The sequence below is a fragment of the Thermobia domestica genome, chromosome 9, assembly GCF_964235325.1.
Source record: "Thermobia domestica chromosome 9, izTheDome1.hap1.1, whole genome shotgun sequence".
Taxonomy (NCBI): domain Eukaryota; kingdom Metazoa; phylum Arthropoda; class Insecta; order Zygentoma; family Lepismatidae; genus Thermobia; species Thermobia domestica.
Window position 1 is genome coordinate 117,739,470 of NC_137462.1, and position 26,604 is coordinate 117,766,073.

Genomic DNA, 26,604 nt, shown 5'->3' on the forward strand with positions numbered 1-26,604 from the left:
AAGAGCGTCCCATTTTTAACTCGTAATTACGTAATATATTAGCAATTTCTTTTATGGATTTCAAGACAGCGTTTTGAAGGAAAGACCAACAATTCTAGAAGAAATTCATTCGTAAAAGAAATATGAATTAGTTTCCTTTTAACTCTTTCTTCGTTCCATGCTATTTTGAAGTTGTCTCTGTATACAACGAAATATGAGAAACTACTATAAGAGAACAACAAAATCCGCAAGCTAGCATAATGTTATGAGCATTTTTTTTTTCTTCAGTTAGTTCACGTTGCTTGTTATATGCAGCTATGACTAGAAACGGGCTACACACAAAGAACTTTTCGTTTCTCACTGTTGAGAAAAGGAAGTTTTAGGAACAAACGAGGAGATAGATGATGACGTGGTTGTGAAATTGAGAACTAGCAGAACAAGGCAGAGATAAAGCAAAGAGAAAGAGAGGGGATGATGATGAATAATGAAAATAAAAGAAAAGAGAAAAAAATCGTTGCAATGAGTGACTAGATTATATGAATCCTGAAAGTGAAAAGGTAAGAATTTCGTTACGTGAGCGCCATGCGAAGATATTTCCACAAAGGAGAATAAAAGGAAATAGAACTCAAAGATGATTCTATTCTCTCTCTCTTTCTTTCTTTCTTTCTTTCTTTCTCGTTTCTTTGCTCTTAACAAAACATGAGAAGAAAAGAATTCGATTTTCGTCCTTCATTCTTCGTCTAGGTCTCTTTATATATAAAATGCTCGAGGTTTCCAACATCCTTTAATAATAACACTAATAATAATAATAATAATAATAATATCAAAGCAAAATGACGGTGGTGCTAGTAGATATAAATGGAGACAGAGCGGGAGGCCCAATAAGGTTCATCTTTTCTTCTTCAGATTTTTTTCCCTTCTTTTCTTCGGGAATTTCTGGAATGTTCATGGAGGATGTCATCAGAGACAAAAAAATATTACATTGTTGTATATTCGTACACGAAAGGACAACAAAATATGACAAACAAGAAAATAGAAGAGGAGAACAAGTCGTCTTGTCATTCTTGTCTGTCGACAAATGACACTCAAGTACTAATTTCAAGCAGGAAGAATGTTGATTAATTTAACCAAATTTAAAAGAGAAAGTAAAGGAAAAAAAGGAGAAAAATTTCAGTTCAGTATTCAATTTCAGTGCTGGTGGTTGTGTCTGAAATGATCTGGAGTTTAGTAGTCGTGTAATCCAGCTCTCTTGAAGGCGACTTATTTTGGTGGGTAACGACCTATAATATGATGATTGATCTTTCATGACGGTCTCCGCGCCCCATCAACTGCACAGAATTCAAATCGAATTTGTGGTTCGGAACTCGAGTTAAAACTGAGTCATGTTCTTCATAACCTTGGTGTTATATAAGTAAAAGATATACAAAAACTCAAAAGTATATTAATTACCTATTTTCTCAATAAGGAAGTGAGGTGGGGCATAATAGGAAATCAGAAGGAGAAAGTTCGTCTGAGATATGCCTGAAGTTTATCCCCTACAAATAAAGAGCCATAGAGAACTCCCGAGAAAACACACGTTCACGAACTTCGCAAGTTTTCGTGCCCCGGAACTCTTTATCACCATTGGTGGTGCAAGGATGGAATGATAAAGTTGATCAGGCCAAGAAAACCAACGCATTTAGTGTTCATCTATTAGAACGGGTATATGATATGACCAGGTTTACTTACTAACTCATGATTTGATTTCTTTACAAAAGTGAGCTTCATAGTTCTAGACAACTGGAGTTCCCCATAATATTCATAAATGGAAGAGGCATTAATGAAAAGGTGCAAAGACCTGAAATTTATTACAAGATCCTATAGTGGAAAGCTTTTTTGATGATTGACGGATATGCTTAGGTAAAGATCATATTACACCGTCTTTCTCAAAAAAATTGCAAGAACAAACATGTATACTTGTAACTATCGATGAGTAATTAACTTTGACCTACAAATAAATGAGCAAGCCTTTAAAAAATTCCTTAATAATAATAATAATAATAATAATAATAATAATAATAATAATAATAATAATAATAATGTAAAATAGAAGCTTTTGTATCATATTTATATAAAATATCTTATAGACATATTTGTAGCAGATTTGCATATCAATTTATATTATTTGACTGCGCATGATATTATATAGCATAAAAGAAATGCAACAGAAGCAGAATTCTTCAAAACACTAAACTTACCTCAACTTACCTTCCTATGTTCAAAAACAAAACAAAATAAAAATGGACATTTAACATAGTAGTACTTATACAATAGAATTCTTTCTTCAAATGGATACATAATAATTGACAAGAAAATACGTAACTTTTGAATATCTGGAAATGTATCTTACCTGTTTAAAATATTCAGAAAACCTTGAATTATAGGCATTATTGAATCAATTTTGACAAGAATTTATTGTAATGAAACAAATCTACACAAATATACTAATTTCTCTTACTCGGCTGTACCTAGGTATATTTTAATTCATATAATATAGTATTATAGTCCACGTCACCCGAATTGGCGCGTGGCATCAGCCAATAAGCTCGCAGTGCGCTGTTACTTAATCTTCAGGGAGGAATCTAATCACTCATAACTGTCCATAAATACGAACAAAATGAATTATGAATGATTAGATTCTTCCCTGGAGGTTTAGTAGAGCTTATTGGCTGATGCCACACGTCAATTCGGGTGACGCGAACTATACTATATTTTACGGACTATAAGATGCACTTTTTTCTTTTTCGAAAAATTGGGCTCCAAAATTCAGGTGCGTTTTATACTCGAAATTAATATAAAAATGTCTAGTGTTTGATTTAAAATTTCTGCCAGTCTTAAAAATAACCATATATTCGATGCTGCGGGAAACTTATTTCTATCTGGCAACATTGGATTCAATTGGCAGCAGCAGTGCACCGGTGCGACGAACATGAGTTGCGGGGATTCACAAGCTTGCTAACATTGTCTCCCTCTCGCCCCGCGATTACAAACCCAGAACCACAGACTAAGATATACAAACTGTAAACTCTGCGAAAAACTGGAAAAATGTTACGGTATTTTAAAAAAATGCTTTAAAAAAATGCGTCTTATAGTCCGTAAAATACGATATATGATTAAGCACAATAAAGATTTTTCCAAACTTTTGTTTTCTGAGAAAGATTAGCAATTTTATTTCTCTTATTTATTTTCAATTTTTAAAATAGTGTCCTAAAGTAGAAATATAAAGCCTAAAATCTAGAATACAATTTTATGGTGATTTCGGCTCAAATATTATACAAATAGAAATTATTTGTGCGTGTGTCACCTTTCATAACTGTTAGGCTTTCTTGTCTATCAATTTTACCCAGTTCAATTAAATCCTACTAAGTAAGATTTGGTTGGAAAATTAAGAAAACAAATTTGCGGTTCACTGTGCTATTTGTTACGTAATTCTGAAGCAAATGAGGTAAATATATATTAGTTTCTGAAAGTACAAAAACAAAAATAAAGACGAATCAGTGATTGCTACAAACTTGTTTCTATAGCTATGACTGCGTGACCCCGCCTAGTACCAGTTGCAGGCGTAGATGCCACAGGCGAAGAGGGGCTGTCCTCCTCTTGGAGATCCTGAAACTGTGTTGTTTCAATACACGATCGCCTTTGCTCTCGTAACCTCCGACAGATGTCTCTGTCTGTAAACGACCGCCTGAGTCTTGAAAGAGCAGGGAATGCTGGAGTACTTGTGCGTAGAGCTTCTTCGTACGTTGGAGGGTCCTCTGTTGGAGTCGTGACCGTTCGCCCCTGAAATGGATCTGCAGGAAATCTGTCCATTAAAGGTGTCGGATAGTACAATATAAGACGCGTTTGTGTGGATGACCTTGAAATTGGGGCTTGACCTTGATTGACCTGAGCTATGCTCCTAGATAGTGACGATCTACTACTGAAGAAACCCCAAGAACGACGATTACTTTTGTTATTATTGTTATTATTTTTGTTGTTACTGTTGTTGTGATAAATGTGTGACCTTGTAGAACTACCTCGACAAAAGGCACTAGCGGACGTGCAATCCTGCCGAATGCTATAAGATGAACACGTCACAGGGAGATGTCCATTAGGGATATTTCCATTAGGATCTGGATTTAAAGATAATTGACCACTTGTTGGGCCACCACCATTATCACCACTGCTACTACCATTATTGGTGTCATCCCTATTGTTGTCCGCATTGTTGATCAAACTTCGGTCCTCACTATCCATTAACAATGCCTCCGAGTAACTGGGAACTATAGTGTAATTATCACCTATACACCATTCAAGATCACCGCTATCAATAGTACTCCCACGGGACAGCTGTCCGCGTGATTGCGAAAGTCCCGGAGGAGTCATGTAATTGACGCCAAAGAGTTTAGTCACCTGATAATGGACGTACGCGGTGTTGTATTCTATAAGCACTCGAAGCGGCCACGATAATAGAAAGAAACTAAAAATCCAAAACACTAGATTATTCGAATACCAAGGCAAGTGCTCAGGATCTGCATAAGCAATCATATACTCTTTAAAATTGACATTAGACAAATCTAACCCTTCCCTCATTTCCATGTAATCGTCATATCTTTCATGTTCTTGGAAGAAACGCGATCGTTGATCCTCAAACTCAGTAGCAGCTTCCAAATTAGCGAACGCGAAACCTTTACTAAATCTAATTTTAGTTGCGGGATGTTTCCCCAAATCCACTAAATTTTTCGAAATGTCTTTAACACCACAATAGGTGAACATGAAACATGCGCCGGCTGCATGTGAATTAATTCTCTCGTAATACACTTGGGTAGTTGTATATGAATCACCATTTCTATATCTAGTAACCTGTCGCGATCTACGCACATAATGATAACAAATGGCTTTCCACCAGATGATAGGTTGCGCGTCCCTCATTTGTTGAATTTTCTCGTACACAGTACTGACATCTACTTTATAGCTAAGTTCAATACGAGTCGTACAATGCCAACACTCGACCAAATAAACCATATATAACATCACCATAAAGGCCACTGGGATATAGATGTATCCATCGTCACAGGGGGACATCTGCTTCTTGCTCGTGATTGGGTAATTGGAGAAGTTGAGGATGACCTTGGTAACCTCGGTGGTGCGACACCACGTAATGGCGCCGAGACAACCGTAGATCAACAGCGTCAGGATCAGGCACTTCCAATTGGTTCCCCGCTGCAACGTTCCACATAGCGTCTGTTGGATTGGTCTTTGCTGGAAAGAGAAATAGAAAAGGTCGAGATGTAAATTTCAATGCAATGAAATAAAACAAGTACAGTAAAATACCAGAGTAATTAGCTTTTGGAAATCTCAGAAATTAGTTTGTTACAGTGAAATGTTAAACTGAAAAAAGATAATTCTCAAGATCAAGAGCTCAGTTGTTGTTATATCCACTACAGGATCTATATTACCACAATTTGAATTTACCGGCAAAATATATAAAATGTATAATTAAACAATGAAAGTGCAACAGCATGAAGCTTAGACTCTTAGCATTTATTCATTCATTCATTGTGAAACTGCCAGTTTTAAGTAAAGGTGCGTGTTAAACCATTCTTAAGGAAAAATGTTACGTTAAAATAAACATGTATATAAAACAAACCTCTCCATATAAAAGAAGACCTGACTGACTGTCTGTTAACGCCCAGTCTAAACCACTTAATCTACAAACTTCAAATTTGGATAGGGTATAGGGAATTTTAGAAACACGAAATTAGGTATATGGACTTTTCATTTAAAATAGTTAGACACGTCTTTCATCATTTTTTTTGTTTGCCCTAGAATGGAAGAAAAAAGAATGGAATTACAATTGTTATAACTTGGACGACCATATTTCGAAATTCGTTAAGGTAAGAGAAATGATATTTGGCATTTAGTTCTTTCATTTAAAATAATTAAAGACGTGTTTCATTATTTAAAAAAAAAACCCTGGAAGAGTAGAAAAAAGGTGAGTAGAAAAAAAGAGTGGGGGTTGCAATTGTTAAAGTAAGATAGTCGTATCTCGAAATCCGTTAGAGTTAGAAACATGAAGGCTAATTATTAATAATTACTGCTAATTTGTATATATATATATATATATATATATATATATATATATATATATATATATATATATATATATATATATTTTTTTAAAAAAAACGAAGGGAATATCATTGGCCAACTTGGATCTTTATTTCCTACATTAGAATGTGTGTAAAGTTTATGTAATGGAATAACGCTCATTGGATGCCTTCAATTCGTTGTCGTACTCTACTAATTTCGTACATTTGAATAATATATATCCATATCATTTGAACAATAAAGCAGTATAATAAGAAAAAATACTTATTTATTTAGTCTTATTTTACATGGCGACGTTAAGGCTAATCATGCTTTGTCTCCCATTTGACCATGCAGACATGAGGATTAATATGATAATATCAAGTACTTATAGAATAATTATTGAAAATTAAAAATGACAAAGATTACATTATATACTAATAAACCTATAATATATTCAGATGCATTTAGTGGAATACGTGAAACAAATACGAAAGTAAGAAGAATGAAAACCAGCATTTTTGTCCGACATCAGTAAGTCTCAAGAGATTCATGGATGGTCTGCTCAACTGACTTCTTGAATAGATTGATTGACAGACTGTCGTATATTGGGTGAAAGATCATTCCATGCACGGATAGTGGATGTAAAGAATGATTTCGAGTAATATTTCAACAAAACCTAAAATATTTATACTAGACAACAAAAATAAAGTTCAATATCTAGGCAAAACACGAAATTTTTCTTCGTCATAGAGAAATTTTGAAAAAAATAAAATATTTTAATTCGTGAAAATTAATAGGAAAATGATCAAAAATAATTTTTCAACATTTCGTTATATGTGCTCCTTACAATGAAATTTTACTATATTTTATATATTTGATGTAGAGAAGAAATAATTACTTCTATATACGGACAAAAGAACTAAATATATCAATTATTCTGGTATTCATCGAAAATGCTTCGTAATTATAAAGATACAATACAATAACCTAAGTATTAGACTGCAAGAGCTTTAACTAAATTACAATGAATCAATGGTTTAGGATGTTTTGAGTTTAACGTTTCTCTTCAGCACAGAAACTACATAAGATGTTGACCTACAGCTCAACGTAGGATCTGAACCATATGAGCTCGCACCGATATCTGATGACACGCTTGATCGTAAATTAACAAGATTATAATGACAGCACTAGCACATTTGGCAATAGTTCGCTGTAAATTGACTAAAATCTTTTACATTGCAATATATGAAGCTTCTTAAAGCTATAATAGCGAATGAAATCGATCAATAAATTATTTATACGTCATGTTAGTACTACAGATGCAAGGCACAACAGAAAGAGAATAGAATACAAAAGAAAAAACTTCTTCCGGAAGAATAATCTAAAAATGTTTGATTCATTGAACAGAGTTTAACGTTCCGTTAGACTGATTGCATGAATCAAGTTTAGCGTCCCGTTAGACCATTGAGGCTATACAAAACATGGACCTAGATTTTTAACGTGGAATCACACGTATCCCATCTGGGAATTCAAATTCTCGACACGTACAACGAATACGAGAACACTATTTAATCTCAACGAAAAATTGTAAGACAAATGCTTAACAATAATAAAAAAAAAACTTTTAAAAATAAAACAACAATTCCATAAAATGCATTAAAATGAGAATTTTTGTTTTTAATTTTTGCCGGGTAAAATGAACAAATTAGACGAAGTCTAAAATCACTGAAGGCAATTTAATGGTTAAATGACGTTCCAATTGTGGCAAAAACTTTAGCACTCGACCTTTAAACAATGCTTTTAGTCCTAATGCTTTTAGTCTTAGTCCTCAGTGCTTTTAATCTTTGTCCCCAATGCTTTTAATCTTAGTGTAATTTGTTCATTTTACCCCACTTAAATGTTTAATTTTTCCTTTTAGTGTCTTTTATTAAAAAAATATTATTTTTAAAGTTCTTTTTGCAGTTATTTAGTTTTTATTTTTTTAAATTATAAATGTTAGTCAGTGCTTGATTGCATCCTTCAAACTTGTTTATGATAATTGTGAAAGCCCAGTTCTTCGCTCAACCACCCAAAATTCTTGAGAGGGTTTTTCGTTATTTAAACAGCATGCGCTCAGTTAATTGTTTTTGTAATTGAAGAATTTTATTAATTTTGCAGCCAAACTATAAACCAGCCGAAAAGTTATGCAAAAGAAATATATTTTACTTTCATGAGTATCAGTACATGAGTATCAAAGCTTTAATTAGGTCGAAAGTGCGTGAATTTTAAGTTGTAATATTTGATTCCAACAACTGAAAAGTAACATCATAAAAGCATTGTAACAAAGTGAATAACAAATAGTTTTGATCCACGAGACGACACGAGAAATAAAACTTTCTCTTCTCGTCTGGTAAATTTTTATACAAGTCTCGTATCAGTTCTCGAAAAATTCTTACACGTCTCGACTCTCTTCTCGAAAAACTTATCTCGTCACGAAATCTTCACGTGACGAGATAAGTTTTGTAAAAGTATGTACAAAGTTTGTGTCCTGAATTTTGTTTTCTTAATTTCATTTAGAACTGATCATAACCCTTCCGCATTACGAGAGATGCACTAAGGTTATGATATATCAAAGTTCAAACCATATTTATTATTGGATGCCATTGTGTAATAATCTCGCATATCTGTTAACATTCATAAATGCTCTTCATTATGTGTGTACAATTCTTTTATCAATTTATATATTCTTTTTGTATTATGAACCATTTAATACTAGAACTGCGTTTATTTTAATACTTGCTGAAAGATATTTTTATAAAAAGGCCTTGTGTCCATCTTAAACACAAATTAAACATAACTTTCTTACAAGGCTGTCTATATTCTTTATTATAAATTAACAAGAAATGTTACAGTATCGGAAGTTATCTATGATTTCAGTTGGAGTAGTAGTCTGAAGAAGGAAGTGATATACTTCCGAAACTGTTACATTTCTTGTTAATTTATAATAAAGAATATAGACAGCCTTGTAAGAAAGTTATTTTTAATTTGCTGAAAGAGTGTTGTCCATGAGATCTGTTAAATTTCTAATCTCGTCTCGAAAACAATACGAAAATTGTCATGCTTATCGTCTCGTTCAGAATTGAGACGAGACATTTTTCGTGTCTTGAGTAGCACCATTAACGAGCAAAGAGTCGATGGTATAAAATATAGGGTAAGGAAACGAAGAACTTCGATAAAACCCACAGACAACAGTATTATCGATCACAAACTCACATCGCTAGATATTGAACCACGGACCCTTCGTACCATAGATGACTGCACTACTAAGAAGCCACCGTAAACCTACTTAAATGTATATGTGTTGATAATAATAATAAGCGTGTAATAAATTTTGCAAATTGGATTTATATGGGGTCGCCATTATAGCAGCTGTAAGGAAAAATATTCCTACAAATGTTAAAAACAAAATTCTACTTAAAATAAAAATTAAATACTGTAAAACTAAAAGTTTATAATTCAGATGATATTACACGTTCGTCTTTGTACACAGTAAAACCCTACTGCTGTTACCAGCCCAAAAACAATTGTTCATAGCTAAATACGGATATAAAATTATGTAGTAATTAGGTTAATCTCTTTTCACAGCAAATTATATATGGGCATTTTAAAAGATAAAGACACTTTACAATGAATTTCTAATGGCAACTGATCTAGATTGATTTACACTTTTGTTATTACAATAATCTGTTTTCAATAGTTGTGTAATTCTCAAATTTTGAATAAAATAAATTTCACATTTTCATACAAGGTTGTGCTTAGGTGTTTACACGTATAGTTTATGAAAGATTAAATTGTTATTTTGTGTACGTGTAATGTTGATATGTATATCAAATCAAAAACAGGGTAATCGCCTTACATGCTTTCTACACATATAATAACCTACATTACTACTTTGCTCTAATATTGACCTATACGTAAACAGAACTTTCTTGTACTATTCATATTCTATAATTCACATTTCATTACTTATAATTAAACATAGATATAATCAAAACACAATCTAACCATTCTTTTTCTGGTGGGGGGCGCGGTGGCTCAGTGGTAGAGCGTTCACCTCCGGTGCTTGGGGTCCTGGGTTCGATCCCAACTCACGCCGTGTGGACTTTGTGATGGACAAACACCGTGCTCGTGGGTTTTCTAGGGGTTCTCCCGTTTCCTCCCACGTTCATCATTCCACCATTTCACTCATCTTTCATCATCACCGTCTCCTTTAGCCTAACCGGCATAACCGTGAGACGTAAAACTTAAAAGATTTCATTTCTTTTTCTGGTCCGCTAAGATACATCTATACTATAATCAACATAGGGAGGTAATCAAATCTAAATATTTGTGTGAATATTTTTGTAAACACCAGCAAAGGACAATTCAAAATAAATAAAAGTATCCGTTGTATTTGTTTCATAGATATGGGTAATAAGTATAATTATTACGGAATTAAACTGGTTCGAAGAATTTTGTCATTATATAAATTTTTCATTAACCTAAAAAAAATACATTTTTCTTACCAAGCCTCTTTCATTCTTCCAAAATATTTATAATTTAGATATGTAGCAAAATATTGTGCAATGCTCGGAAATCCAGTCGTTTTACTTTGTGGAAGAAGGGACTAAAATAAAATTAGTCACGAATCATGTTCGTTGCCTTTTACGTGCTCTCAAAAGTCAAGTTCTGCCTAGGAAAAAATAATTTGAAATACACTATTCAAACCTCCAAAACGTTTTGTTTAATTTGACCTTAATTTTTTAAGAATCTTTCAATCAAAATAAAGGTTCATCTTACGGTACTGTTCAAGATTTACTAATCAGCAAGCAGACGAAACAAACTATGTCACTGATGAAGTTCTAGTCTATCTAATCTGTTCATAAGGATTTAAATGTACTTTGACACTTCAGATATTTTCCCAATTGTTTTATTTGGTGAGTTTTCTTCCACAATTTCAGTTAGATAATTTCTTTTGGACTTTACTAATTAAATTTCAGATGTTTAACACACTTTACTTCTGTTAAAAGTAGCAAAATGGTAAAATATTGCAAAAAGAGCAGAAATTATCTACGACTGACTTACATTTAAAATCACCATCAAGTACCTAGTCTCAACCCCAGACGTTCAACAAATCAGGGGCTTACACGACTGTTTTCGTGGCAACGTTACATTAAAACATATGGGAAAGTAAACATATACAAAACTGTCTTTCAGTATTCAACATATATTCATAATTAGAATATTATTAATAATCATTGAGGTTCCTAAATGAATAATTTTGAAAATATTTATCGCAAGTAACGAAATCAAATATTTAGAATGCGACAATACTAACATAACATAAATTCACATAATTTAGAAGAATTTTCTGAAGTATGTATATTTCAATGGGTAACAAACTTGATCATTAGTATCACTGCGTCCATATATAAGCTAGTTAAATAACGACACATCCAAACTGATCGCCATAAAAGAAAATTTGGGAAAATTAAATCAATATTATTAATATACGAAATTTGCAACCAATATGATAATATTAAAAATTAATCATAAAAAAAATTAAAAATGAAGTTCCCACACCCACACTCTTCTTTTATAGATTAGAAAAGACAAACGAATGGAATATGAGTATTGATGATTTTGGATCAAACCTTTCATTGAAAAAAAAAAAAAACGCAAGTCATCTTAGTGCCAAAATAAAATCAATGAAATCTACGCCCTAGTTTCTTTGAAGTCATGACTGAACATTGAACACATAAATAGTTGGAGAGGCTCCGAGTCTTCCCTAACCTTCCAGAAAACTTAACAGCCCTTCTTCAACTCCTTCGTGTGACGCTGAAGCAACTCTTACGATGTGGAATCTGCCTGCAACAGCACACGTGGGGTCGTATTTCACTTCTTCTACAGTTTGCCTCACGAAAAGTTTGTTTTTGATGACAATAAAATGAGACCGTTTTCCCCCTTCGCAATGGCTCCTTGCCAATGTTTGAAGAACAAATATTTTTTTTTTCGCCTTGATCTAATTTGGATTTTTTTTTCTGCTCCTACCTTCTTGGCCTTCTTCAAATACCTTCTGTGCAATTTATTATTTAAAGTCTTGTCACCAAAATGTGTTGTATAAGAAAAACGTATATCATCCTTAAAATGTTTTCCAATAGTTCTGCGACTTCCCTTTTAACCTTCAAGAACATGTGTTAAACTAACATTGTGTCAACATGATTACATTTTAAAAAATACAAAAAACAGGAAGTATGTTGAGTTTCATTTCCTTCCGGAAATAGAACTGCGAATTAACAATATGTTTCCCCGTAAATACTCCAGTAAATGATTTGAATTCTATTGTAGATTTCAGTTCATGTCCTTGTCTTTGCTCAGACATTGATTTGACTTCAGTGCAACGTTAAGATGAAATTCACATCTTATAATCTCCGTGCTGGAAAGAAATGTTAAAATAAGATTATGCCTTTACAATATTCTGTTGGAATTTAGTGACGGATAATATGATTTCCAAAGGTGTAGTTCTAATGTATATATTAAAGTTAAACATGACTGTTATTTTAAAAAAGTAAAAACAAAAATCCTCTACTTGATGGATGGGATTGGGATTTATTCTTTTAGTATGAAGTTATATGAGCCCTAGAGCTACAACTTAAGGTAAGATCCAAACTATATGTGCTTTCATCCAGAATCAAACCTGGTTCCCCCGTGTCAAAAGTGCATACGCTAATCATATTTGTTTTTAAAGAAGCTCTCCACAGCCGGGACATTTGTCTCTATGATTTGAAGCAGTTATTTCCAACGGCACAATAGTTTGTTATCTGTATTCTCAGTAACTACCTCACAGAGAGTAACAAGAAGACAGAAAACTTCTCTCTCTCCTGGCACTCATTGTAAAATCCCACTCCTATGTCATACAATGATTGAGGACAGTTAAAAGTACGCCCATATTCTTCAAAGGGACTCGAACACTCCTGGGACCAGAATATAGCCACGAAGAAGTTCTTTTGAAACCTTTGATTCAAGAAAATATTATATTAGTGGAATCACAGGAACTCTCGACTGGAAGTAGGTACTTTTGTAGGCTTCTCTTATTTTCGATGAACTAACTATTATAGATTAATTTTACAGAAGAAGTTTCCGATCTATAATGACGAGTTCGTGATGTACCTACCGCAGAAAATTCCACGACACCACAACCGATGATGTTCTGTTGAATGGCTCTGCACTGTGGCTATTGTTCGGCATCAAAGCTAGACGATGTCATCACTGTAAACATGTCCAGTGGTTAACGCTCCTCTTCCTACAGTTTTCGCAGCCCATCTATGATGCGGGGTCTCCGCTGTGCCAAGGCCCATTTTAGGATATGCTGCTATTTATTAAAGGAAGTGACCCATCGAATGAGAGTGACAGAATATATTTGACAAGTAAAGGGTCCAAATGGGTGAATAGAGTTGCAGGATGAAATATAGTGCGCCTGATAGAGGATGTAAAAATATGTATATGTGCAAAGTTATAGCGGCTGAGCTCCATAAGAAACGGAGGAGGTCAAAGTTGGTGGAAGAAGGGCTATGCTATGTTATAGAAATACATCAAATAAACTGTTGAATCGTGAAAATAGTGAAAGATACACAATGCAATGGAGACAATGCAAAGAATATTCCATGTTTCAAATCTCATGTTCATTTTCTTTTGCTGAGGTAGTGCCAAGTTATCAGTCCTTGTCCGAGGTTTTTGTGAATGTTTATGAACAAGTGCCTTTATTTGTATAGGTGTTAGTCTTACCCAAACCCCCAAGCTGGAGGACCACTCCTAGTCGGCTGTCCGAGACTGCTTATTCAGTATATTCGCAGCTAACCTCTATATCTAGAGGCCTTCTCCTCAATCCTCATCCTGAGGACGCGCCATGCCGTGGTGACAGGAACCCACGTTACACGGATGTATCACAACTTCGTACTGTATTTTGTCTACCTTCATTGCACCGTTGCATTACCCTTGTCGGAAAGTCATTGCGTTAATCCCTAGACGATGTATGGGGAATCCCTTGCACACTTATGTCAAACATTTGGACATGCGTTTAATAGGACAAGCCGATGTGATATGTATGTATTTTTGACCCGTTTTCCTGCACCGATCATTATCCCAGTAGTCATTTGTGAAGTTCCTTTCCACCACATTCGAAGCTGTCTAGGTCCGCTCCTGTTCATTTCCAGACTATACGTATGTTATATAAACTTTAATACTTGTTTTGGTGAAAGGAACCTGTTGTGTCATTTTTACCATTACTTTTGAAACATCCTATATATATACGACATAGGACATAATACGACATAAGGGTATATATATATATATATATATATATATATATATATATATATATATATATATATATATATATATATATATATATATATATATATATATATATATACACCCTTATGTCGTATTATAGAGAATTATACACGAAAAAACGCTCAAAAACCGAATGAAGATATTAATGACTTTCTGCGAGAAAACTCCGGACTTCCCTCGACTGTGAGGTATTCCAAACCCCGGGAAGATCCGTCCCCACAGCAGACAACCCCTAAATCCACCCATGCTCAAAACACGGCTTTTTTATGCATTAAGACAAGAAGATACAAACAATTTAATGTGGCACATCAGTATAATGTTACATATCCAAACAAGCTGTGTTATTTGGATATGTAACAATAAACTGTGTGTACTTCTTTGGAGACCCTCATTTTGAAAACAAAAGTTATAAAAAAGATAACAAAAATATCGGTGCTGTCAACTTAGAAATTATTTCTACATAAAAAATAACATCTTTTTACTTGCAAAGCGGTTCGTCAATTACTGTACATAAAATAGATTATTAAAGATACCTACTTTGCAGTGACGGTATGTCTTGATCTCTGAAAAACCAGAGGCGGTATGCTTTCATCACTGAAAAACCAGAGGCGGTATGGCATACGACCGCATATCGTCTCACTTCGACCACTGGTTCTATCCTGTATGAATCATTTCCATTCTTCTTCTTTACTACCACTTTTAACACAAGTAATACGCTATTCTTCGATACGGTGAATCCACATTCTTTGAAAATCCTGGTTATGGATCCTTAAGTATATTTAGTATCGGAAAATGTCATTATATATCCTTCTAAGCAGGTTAACCTTCAATGGTAATTCCTGAACATGAATTTTTATGACCCATGATAGATAATGTCAACTGAAGACACTACTATCGCTTTTGAAAATCGTCAGTATATATCAAAAACACCCTCTGTATTTTTCTAATTGTACTGAACGTGCCCAGATTGATACAAGATTTTGCCATGGAAATTGCTAGAACACGTTGTTATGCAGGTGCATAAAGGCTAGGGATGGCCAGAACCGGTTCCTGGTGGAACCAGTTTTCGAGTCTAAACGGATCCTGTTCTAGAAGATCCGGTCGTGCCGGAACCGGTTTTTCGGATCCAGGTCTGGAACAGGATTTTAAGATCCAGATCTGGAACCGGTTCTTAAGATCCGGTTCTGGAACCGGGTTTTCGGATCCAGGTCTGGAACCGGTTCGTAATATCCGGTTCTGAAACCGGGTTTTCGGATCCAGGTCTGGAACCGGTCCCTAAGAACGGGTTCTTGAACCGGGTTTTCAGATCCAGGTCCGAAACCGGTTCCAGAACCGGTTCTGAAAACCGGATCTCCGAGAACCGGTTCCTCGTGGAACTTTGTGGCCGTCCCTAATAAAGGCAACCTATATTTATGATGTCGAGTATTTAGTTAGTCCGGTTTTCAATTCTCGCTCTCCTTGCTTTGTCTAAAGCAGTCTTCATCAACTCATTGCTGTTGTGACCCAATATACTCTTTTCATTTAAAGAGAAATTCGCCTTCAACGATTTTTGAATCGATTGTTACATCGTGAATCAGGCTTACACATTTACAAAATGTAAAAATTATTTAGTCGTGTTTGAGAAACTGTTTTCGAACAAAACAGGTTTGTTCTCAAGGAAATTGTATTACCTAGAGTATAAACTCAAGAAGAAACGTAAGATAGTGTCTACAGTTACTAAGCTTGTATGTTTAACCAAAAAGATCCCACATTAAGCCAGTAGGTCCCGTCTTACCTATAGCCTCGCTGCTGATAAGGGATGGAAAACCTCAAAAATGGAAACATTTATCAGCTTTATAACTGCCTAAATACCGCACCCTACTGACACGAAACCTATAAGTAATCACAATAGCTAATTGGTAGAGCGCTTACACCTGGTTCAAAGGGTCAGAGGTTGATCCCAGGCCATTTGAGTTCACGGTGGACGACATTGGCTGAGAGATAAAGAGAGAGAAATTCCAATATGGGGACAGAAATCAATACGTTCGTATATGTAAGATTAAAATTGGAGAAACAAATCGGACAACATCTACATTCTCAGGAAAATTGTGATTTTTGAAGGAGAAGCATCAAAGTTCCTTAATCGAACCTGCAAGCATCATACCTGCAATTGATGAATTAAGGTGTAGAACTCTTATTGAAGCATCAGATGATTACACAGGTAGAGAAATATCATTTGGAGAACTAAAAATTCAAAATATATAGCTTATAGGCAGGTTTCGAACCAAGAATCTCTCGGTGATGAAGCCATAACGTTACCCGCTTACCCATGGAGAATGCTATTTGCTGAGTCAGTTCTTTTCGCATATCTCAAAAACGCCAACATATTCGAGGCATGAAAATTGGACACCCTTATTTCTAATAGAAATAGTTATTTATTATAAATACTAAAACAGGCTATGGTGTGTAGAAGAAACAAGTTTAAAGTGTATGGTAGGTTAAGATAAGCATCAGAAGTACTGCAAGATCTTACAAGTAAACGTTCTCACCAAAGAATCGGGAATCCATACATGATATACTGTATATATATTTGTAAAGTAGCAACATAAATTAGTAAAAATACGAAATCTGCCTGGCAGACATCAAAGGATATAGAATTTAGAAGGGTCTAGAGCTAACATTGCAATCTATAAAAAAATCTTATATCTATAAAAAATCTTATAAATCTTGCAATCGTATATTCCCGTTAGTCTTGAACTCGTTGGTCTAGTGGCTAAATATGACGAATGCTCTGTTTGACCAATATTGTGCTTGTAGGCAGCAAGAACGTGGCACAACAATATATTGTAATATAATAACAGTATTCTTTATATGCTGTCAAGGATTGATGCATTTAAAACCACTCGATCGTGCTCGCAGGCAAGAAGACAATGTAAATGTGTATATTAGGAGGATAAATCGTAGTGATCATTAATATAGATGAATACGTTATTCAAGTTAAACGTGAATTATGTCCCTGTGTTCTAAATGAGATATCACTGTCTTCAGGAGTGGAGCATGTGGCTGGTCAGGAACAAGGTGTGTAACACTTTGGCACGATAAGCAGGAGACCCTGATTCAATTCCTGACATAGTTGTATTTCCTTACTCTTTCAATTTTCATGGAATTCCCATCTGTGGAAGACGCGATGTATATAAAAAATCGATTGATATTTTACTTACCACAGATATTAATAATATTGATTAAAATGGTTTGGCAGAAAACATAATCCATAAAAGGTATTTGTTTACATGGTGATGAATCTTAGGATTTGTTATGTGACCATAGAGCTAGTTAATTAGTATGTCAGTAGTCCTTCATATAAAGAGGTAGCACAACAGTTATACTTAAGTAGCGTAGTTGCAGTACAAGTTTTAATATATATGTGTTTGAAAATTAGTAATCAAAGACTCATGAGAGTATATGAAACAGTTTCCTCTTGACGCCATCTACCATCAAAGCATACTCTAAGAAAATTATGTATATAAGGAAGAAAAATCCAACACTTTTCATAAAGAAGAATGTTACGTGGCTGTTATTGCGTACAAGAGAAAGAAGAAGCTATATTCTGAGAACTTCTCTACGCTATTTTATCTTGACAGTCACTGGTCTCTAGGGTATATCAGCTTCCATACACTCCTTCGTAATATACATATTACACAAAGAACGCACATCACTTGCGTTCTAGGCTTCTTTAAGGCTTTAGCATGAAATACAGAGAAGAAAGAATGAATGAGGAAGCAAGAAAGGAAAAAGGAAAAAAATAGATGAATAAATCAGACACAAAGAAGAAAAACTTTGTAAGAAAAAATGGACCTATATTACAAAAGATGTGAGAATATATACCTATTTTCTCTGTTCACGCAAATTTTCCCCGAAGAGAAGTCTCAAGTTGATTCAGGGAAACCAACATTAATGTATGGAATGATTTTCTGAATTGCGGCAATGTAATGACTAACATACTCTAGTATCAAAATGTTTGTGATTTGATGTAACATGAAACATAAAATATGTGACATATGTAATACCTAGGTAATATATCTATTTCCATAAATAAAAAAAGCACGAGCAGATATGTCAACATTCTCGATCCAACTTTTAAAAATCGAGTCATGAATAATGACATTCTGTAGGTTGTTAATTAAATATTTGTGAAAAATGAACAAAATTGGTGGTGCCATTTTGTACAAAATCGGTTGAACATTGCTCATACGTATCAATATGTTTCTGAATATTTTCCAGAAAGAAATAAGTTCTGGTATATTGCAAGGTTATTAATAAAATACGTATGTTACATGAACAATATTGTTTCAGCCGTTTAAAAAAATAATCGCAAGAAACTCATTCTCACCAGCAAATTACACTCTCTGGACTTTTTCGACAAAAATGAGTTATGCTATATATATTGTAAGATTACAGTTATACGATGAAACACTAATCAAATTGCAATTTTTAGTCTTCCTCCTACGACAAACTCTTGATAGTTCCTATTTTTGAGTGTATGGAGAAAATACAAAATCTGAGCTGGGCTGTAAGCTGCCGAAAACTTTAAAACAGAAAATAAACTTTACAGCTCCATAGTTCGAGAACTACGAAACTTACCGTAATCGAGCCAAAGAACTACCCAGGAACTAGTATGCACTCTGTTTAAAAAACCTTCCGGTACCAGCGTAATGAGCTATATAGACGGGAGTCACTTTTAAATACTAATTAAGCATAAATGACAATATTCAAGTAAATTCTATCTAAAAATCATTTCTTTTCTCTCTCAGTAATAGAAAATGACTAATATAACTTCCCCTTTCATGCGGCAGCGAATACAATTTTCAAGAGTTACCAGTATGCAACCACACATAACATTATTTATTTATTTATTTATCTCTCTCTCTCTCTCTCTCTCTCTCTCTCTCTCTATATATATATATATATATATATATATATATATATATATATATATATATATATATATATATATATATATACAGTGAAACCTGTCTTTAGCAGAATCGAGTGGGACTTGCAAAAATTTCCGTTAAAGTCAGGTTTCCGCTTAGTGGAGGTAGACCTTTCCTTTCTTTCTTTTTTTACTGAGAAAATATATTACTGTACGTACATTGTTCGATTACAGTACTTCTTTCTTCTACGAATAAATACACAAAAATTAAAATTAATATAAAATATACTATGCACACGTTTTCTTTATTTATCTAATAGCCAAGCAGGGTTTTCTGTGTACATTGCTGCTTGGCTGCTTGACTTTCCACATACACTTTAGCCTGAGAAATTATACTACGTGAATCAGAATCATTTTTCCGTAAGGCAAATTTTTGCAGTTCCTTTAAACTTCTGAGAGCATCTTGATATGTATTTATTCTACACTCTTCTTCGAACTCGGTATCGTATTCCTCTTCTTCCTCTATCTCGTTTTCTTCTTTCCGACATTCCGTATGATTCTTGATTAAGTTGCGGGGATTAAGGACAATTTGTGGGGTTAAATATGAGTAGTGATTGGGGAAGGTCAACACTGTCCAGAAATATTTAACAAAAGAACGAACATTTTATCGCAGACAGTGTAATGTACAGATGCTGATCAGAAAAATGGAAACACCTGAACGAAATTGCAACTTACCAGATTAATATGGTGTCGGGCCACCTTTCGCCTTCAGAACAGCCTTGATGCGACGTGGGATGGAGGCATAGAGGTCGTGAATGGTAGCAAGTGGAATTTTACACCATTCCTCGTGCAGGGCATCGGCCAGTTCTGTGAGAGAGGATGGAGGTGGAAATCGTCCCGGAGTCGTGTTTCTAGGACGGACCACAGGTGTTCAATTATGTTGAGATCTGGGGATTGGGCGGGCCAGGGGAGGTGATGAAATTCATTCCAATGTTCCTCAAACCATGCTGCAACAACGCCAGCTGTGTAAATGGGTGCATTATCATCCTGGAAGATGGCGTCATTATCCGGAAACAACATCCGGACCATAGGATGCAAGTGCTCTCCTAAAATTGCGACATAATCGTTGGCAGTGATTCGTCCGCTAAGTGTGACCACAGGACCCAATGAAAACCATGATATGGCGGCCCACATCATCACCGAGCCATGTTTCACAGTTAGGCGGAGACACCGCAGATCATATGCTTCTTTGGGCGCTCTCCACACACACAAACACGGCCCGTGGTTGGGAATAGAGTGAAGGATTACTCATCCGACCATATCACACGTTTCCAGTCCTCAACGGTCCAAGTTGCATGGTCGCGGCACCATTTGCGGCGTGCGAAAGCGTTATGGTCCCTGATGAGCGATTTGGCCCGTGCAACACGACCCCGTAAGTTCATGTCATGTAATTCGCGGCGGACTGTGATTGTCGAAACAGAGTGGGGGAGGTGCTGATTGAGTTCCTCCGTTACTTGCTCCGCAGTGGCACGACGGTTCTGCGTGACAATGCGCTTTAATACCCAGCGTGAACTGTCACTCATGATTTTCTTCCGCTCACTATTCCGCTTCCCCGATGTGATTTTCCCGTGTGTTGTGCAGGCCGTCATCACCTTCGACACTGTCCCACACGACACACCTAACATAGTAGCCACTGCCGTCACACTCACTCCACATAACTGCGCACCAACAATTTGCCCTCTTTGAAACTCTGAGAGGTCTCCCATTTTACACTACCTCCGTCTGCTGCAGCCACTGGACACTGCTGTTCCACTGCGCCTGACGTAGTATGGAGACCGACCTAACACACCACCACCAGCGGTTCGGCGCTGCGGGCGCCACGACACCACTGTCAACCCATACATCTGACGTGTTGCCAACTACAGGTGTTTCCATTTTTCTGATCACCATCTGTATGTGTCTCACAAAATGTCTAAACATCTTTCAAACGCTGTAGTCCGGAAGTAAGAATTTTCCGTTAAATGTTTATTTTTCTTTCCGTTGTCCTCATAACACAGTTTCCGCTTAATGAAGGGAATTTTACACGTTTTGTTCTCCAAAATTCATGGGACCGTGAAATATTTCCGTTTAAGATAGTTTTCCGTTTAATAAAGGTTCCGTTGAAGACAGGTTTTACTATATATATATATATATATATATATATATATATATAAAAGGTCGGAATCCAGGATTTTCTAAGGAGGGGTGCACCATAAATATCAAAATAACCAGCCTCATTAAAACTCTTCAAAGTTACATGTGACAGTACAATATTCTTTACACCTAATACATAGAACGGGGTGGGGTATTTTAAACAGGGTCGCAAGTAATATACAGGAGAAATTGTTCTTTCTTCCTGGTTTCTGGTTTCTTCCCTAGTTGACAAATGTTATATTGCTTTGCTTGGTGAATCCTTTTCCTTCAACCTCCAGAAAATGGACTTAAACTATTGGTTTTCAAAACCCCTCATTCTTTTAAGCCCCAAAAGGAAACATGACAGCGGAAAGTTTCGGAAAGTGTTGCTATTTTCAGTGCTAGCTTCTTATTTAAGGTAGTGTATATTTACAACGAAGTGGTGCACGTGCACGGTGCACCCCCTAAATCCGGCCCATATATATATATATATATATATATATATATATATATATATATATATATATATATATATATATATATATATATATATATATATATATATATAGATAGATAGATAGATAGATAGATAGATAGATAGATATAGATATAGATATAATGAAATTGCCTATGTTTGTGAGTTAATAACTTTTGAACTACCCGATCGATCTGATCAAATTTTCATCGTAGATGAGGAGCGGGCCTGGGATGGTTTACATCATTATATCAATTCACTTTCACGGTGCAACTTAGGACAGAGGGAGAAGAGATATGTAAATATAATCGAAAATGGGAGATATTAGCTGAGATGAACAGTGACAGTTCAATGTCGTTTAATTTTAAATTCAATCCCCAAATTTGCGAGATGAGGAGGAGGGAGATATATCAAAAACAAATTTCGATAATAAAATACGATGTGGTAACATTTTTAAGAACATGTATTTACTAATTTGTTCCTCTTTAAGAATAAAAACTACAATAGGTACGTCTTTATTAGAGTTCGATAATCATTCTTATGCGGAATGAATACTTGTGATTGCAATTACTATTTTATAGGAGTGAGGAAATTTATGGATTAGTTGTTAGAAAATACTAATGTATTACGATCAAAATTCTTGTCGTTCAAATGGCAGAGAACTGAACCCTGGTTTCTTATTTACAATGAATGCTCTATTACTTGGGTACTTGCGACATCATTTTTTCTAAATCTTGTCATGCATTATGATAAGAAAAACAGTTAAAATTGGAAATATTATTTTACACTTGTACAGTACAAAATTGAGACAAAAAAGAAAACAAGCGAGTTTCATTATGTAGTGTGAAACAACGTTAGATTTCGAAACTATGCGAATTCAATACTCAAACTTCAAGTAGTACACCTATAACTACTTTAATATAGGAATAAAATCGAAGATAGAACCTGTTCCTGGAGACGCTGAATCCATATTGGAAAGCCATTATTGCTTTTTATTCTATGGCGATAAAGGTTGAACCCGGAAATCTGTAACTTCAATCATTTCTGGTTCGAATATATAGTTAAAGGAAGAGATAGAACGTGCCCTTACTACGCTGAATCGGCTGCAGAAAACTGCATCTCGATATCATTTATCGTTTTTGCTCAACGCAAATCAGTATGGAGACCGGAAGTAGTAACAAATTTCAACCACTCTCGATTTTGTTACAATGTTTGAGAAAGAAATGACAAGTTTCTTTGAGACGCTGAAACATTTGCGAGAAACCGCTCTTTGCTATCTATTACCGTTTTCGTTCTATGGTGGTAAACGTTAACACAGAAAATTACTAATTTGAATCACTTCCGGTTTGAATATGGAGTTGGTTGAGAAGATATAGCCTGTCCTTGGGACGCTGAATTGATTGCAGAAAACGTAAACGCAATATCTCTTACCGTTTTTGTTCTGTGGAAATCAGTACTGAAACCGGAGGTAATATTAAATTTGAGCTACTTCTGGTTTTGGTAGAGTGTTCAGGATAGTCATGGTACATTGCCCTGGGACATTGAAGCATTTATAAGAAACCGCTTCTTGCTATACGTTATCATTGCGATAAATGTTGAAACTGGAAATAACTAATTTGAACTACTTTTGGTTTGAATAGAGAGTTAACAGAGGAAATGGAACCTACACTTGGTACGCTGAATCGATTGTGAGAAACCATATCTCGGTATCTCTTGCTGATTTTCCTCTGATATCTGTAAGCAGACAGACGGATGGACTAAGTCGTTGTGGAAGATTTTCAACATTTATGCATAGCATAGTTTAGAAACCTGACAAGTGAATTTCAATTCAGAGTGTAAAACTACCGTAGACTTCTAAACTATGAGAATTCAATACTCAAACTTCAAATAATATGTCTATAACTGCTGGTTGCAGTAGATTAATAAGGTCAAATATAGAGCCTATTCCTCGGACACTCTAACCACATCAGAAAGCCATTACTTGTTATGATTTCTGTTATATGCCGATAAAAGGTTGAAATCAGAAGGAAATCGTTAATTTGAACCACTTCCGGACTGAATGGATAGTTAAGGAAGGAGAAAGAGTCTACTCTGGGAAGGTTGAATCAATTACAAAAAACTGTATCTCGATATCTCTTACCATTTTTGCTATATGGCAATCTGTATTAAAACCTGAAGTAAAAGTAAATTACAAGCACTTCCGGTTTTGGCACAGTGTTGCAAGTTGTGACAATATGTTTCTTGACACCCTGAATCGATTGTTGAAAAGAACATCTTACTTCTGGTTTTAATACTGATATCCTCAGATGAAGAACAATAAGAAATATCGAGATGTAGTTTCCTGCAATCGATTTGCTGTTCCAAATATAGATTCAATTTTCTTCATTAATTCTTTATTGAAACCGGAAGTACTTCAAATTAGCCATTTTTGATTTCTATTTTGATTTTCATAGAGCAAAGACAGTAAGCGATACCGAGATGTGGTTTTTTCATCATCCTATTAAAACTGAAATTGGTTCAAGTTTAATATTACTTCCGATTTCAAAACTGGTTTTCACAGAGGAAGAACAGGAAGAGATATCGAGATGCAGTTTTCTGCAATCGATTTACTATCTCAAGAATAGACTCCACATTCTTCATCAACTATCTACTCAAACCAAAAGTAATTCATATAAGCAAACCATTTACAGTTTTAATATTGGTTTCCGTAGAAGAAAATGATATGTGGTAGTTAAGTGCGCTTCTTTGCAATCGATTCAGCGTCCCAAGAATAGGTTCTATCTCCTTTTTAACTCTCTATTTAAGCTGGATTTAAATTCAACATTTCAAATTTCAACGTTCATCGCCATAGAATGAAAACAGAAACACAGGACGAGAAGCGGTTTTTTTACAAACGATCTCAGCGTCTCAAAGCAACGTACCATTACTATCACGAACACTCTACGGAAATCGGAAATGGTTCAAATTTAATATTACTTCCAGTGTCAATACTGACTTACAAAGGAAAAACGCTAAGAGATATCGAGATGCAGTTTTCTGAAATTAATTTGCTGTCCCAAAAGTAGGCTCCCGTCTTCTACATTAACTTCATTTTTGCCATTGATTCAGCTTTATAAGAATAGGTTAGTATGAACTCTTTATTTAAATCGGAACTACCGGAATGGTAATTCAGATAACTATTTTCAGTTTCTACATTTATCACCATAGCACAAAATTGTTAATATATATCGACAAGCTCTTTTCTGCAATCGAATCAGGGAGTCAATGGAACATACCATCACAATCCGTAACACTCTACCAAAATCAGAAGTGGTAGAAATTTACCAGATTTCCGTAGAGCAAAAACGGTTTGAGAAATCGAGATGCAGTTTTTTACAATCGATTCATCCTTTCACGAGTAGCTTCTGTTCACCATCTATTAAAACTGGGAGTGGTTCAAACTAACGATTTCCGGTTTGAACTTTTATTGCTACAGAACAGAAACAGAGAAGAAAAGCGAGTAATGACCCTCTGATAGAAATTGAGCGTCCGGAGAAAAGGTTCTATCTTTGGTTTTATTAAATCTACTGCAACCAGGAGTTATAGATTTATTACTTGAAGTTTGAGTATTGAATTCTCATAGTTTAGAAGTCTGCAGTAGTTTCGCACTGTGAAACGAAACTCACTTGTTGATCTATGAAAAACTTCATTTTAAAATTGGGACAAATAGAAAATAGATTTTAACAGCTTCCGGTTTCAGTTAAAGGATTACAAAACGAGATACCATCTATTCTACAGATATTAAATTCATACTATACTTCCGCTACTTTTATTCCTGGCCTGGCCCTCGCTGGGATGGAATAGGGATGGTCAAAACCGGTTTTTCTAGAAGTCGGAAACCGGTTTCTAGGGAAAACCGAAATCCGAGACCCCGACATTTCGGTTTTTCACCGAAACTGATTTCTGTTTGCTCCAAAAACAGGTTCGGTTTTTTCGCCGAAACCGGATTTGGTTTGCTTCAAAACCGATTCAGTTTTCACCGAAAGTAAAATCCCAAAACTGTTTTGGAAAACACACAAAACTATTTCTGTGGAAACGGAATCGGTTTCCGGAGAAAAACGAAATACTCTTCTGGTCAGAAATAGAACCAGTTTTGGAAAAACTGAAATCGGTTTCGATGAAAAACTGTACCAGTTTTGAAGAAAACCGAAAACGGATTCGGTAAAAAACGAACCGGTTTTGAAGAAAATTGAAACCGGTTTCGGTGAAAACTGTTTCTTTTTGAACACTTTCAAAAACCAGCTTCGTTTTTCCCAAAAACCGTAAAGCAAAAAACCTGTTTTTGTGTCCACCACTAGCGTGCAAGCACTTAGCCCTGATGCTGTATTGCAATTTACTCTACAACCCTGAACTTTCCCAATCAGTTACGGTTGTTGTAGACTTTTGTTTACTGGTGTAATGGCAACAGGCGAGTGGCTTCAAGGACATGAGGTCATCAGGAGCCAACGATAAGCGCACTGTCTTCTGTTTAAACGATAGTACTGCGTGATTGGAGGACAACTCATATAGCGGCACAACTTTAAATAAAACCATTTATCGCTGTCTT

At 35.2% G+C, this 26,604-nt stretch overlaps 1 protein-coding gene across 1 annotated transcript in view; it reads right to left on the reverse strand.

Moving 5' to 3' along the window:
* Nucleotides 1-2,419: 2,419 nt before the first annotated feature.
* Nucleotides 2,420-26,604, reverse strand: part of LOC145694068 (transmembrane protein 151B-like) — a 549,858-nt gene continuing 525,673 nt past the window's right edge. Inside the window, exon 2 of the mRNA XM_081770209.1 lies at nt 2,420-5,259. Coding sequence (XP_081626335.1) covers nt 3,523-5,259 — 1,737 coding nt within the window. The 3' untranslated portion in view covers nt 2,420-3,522. The remainder of the gene's footprint in view (nt 5,260-26,604) is intronic.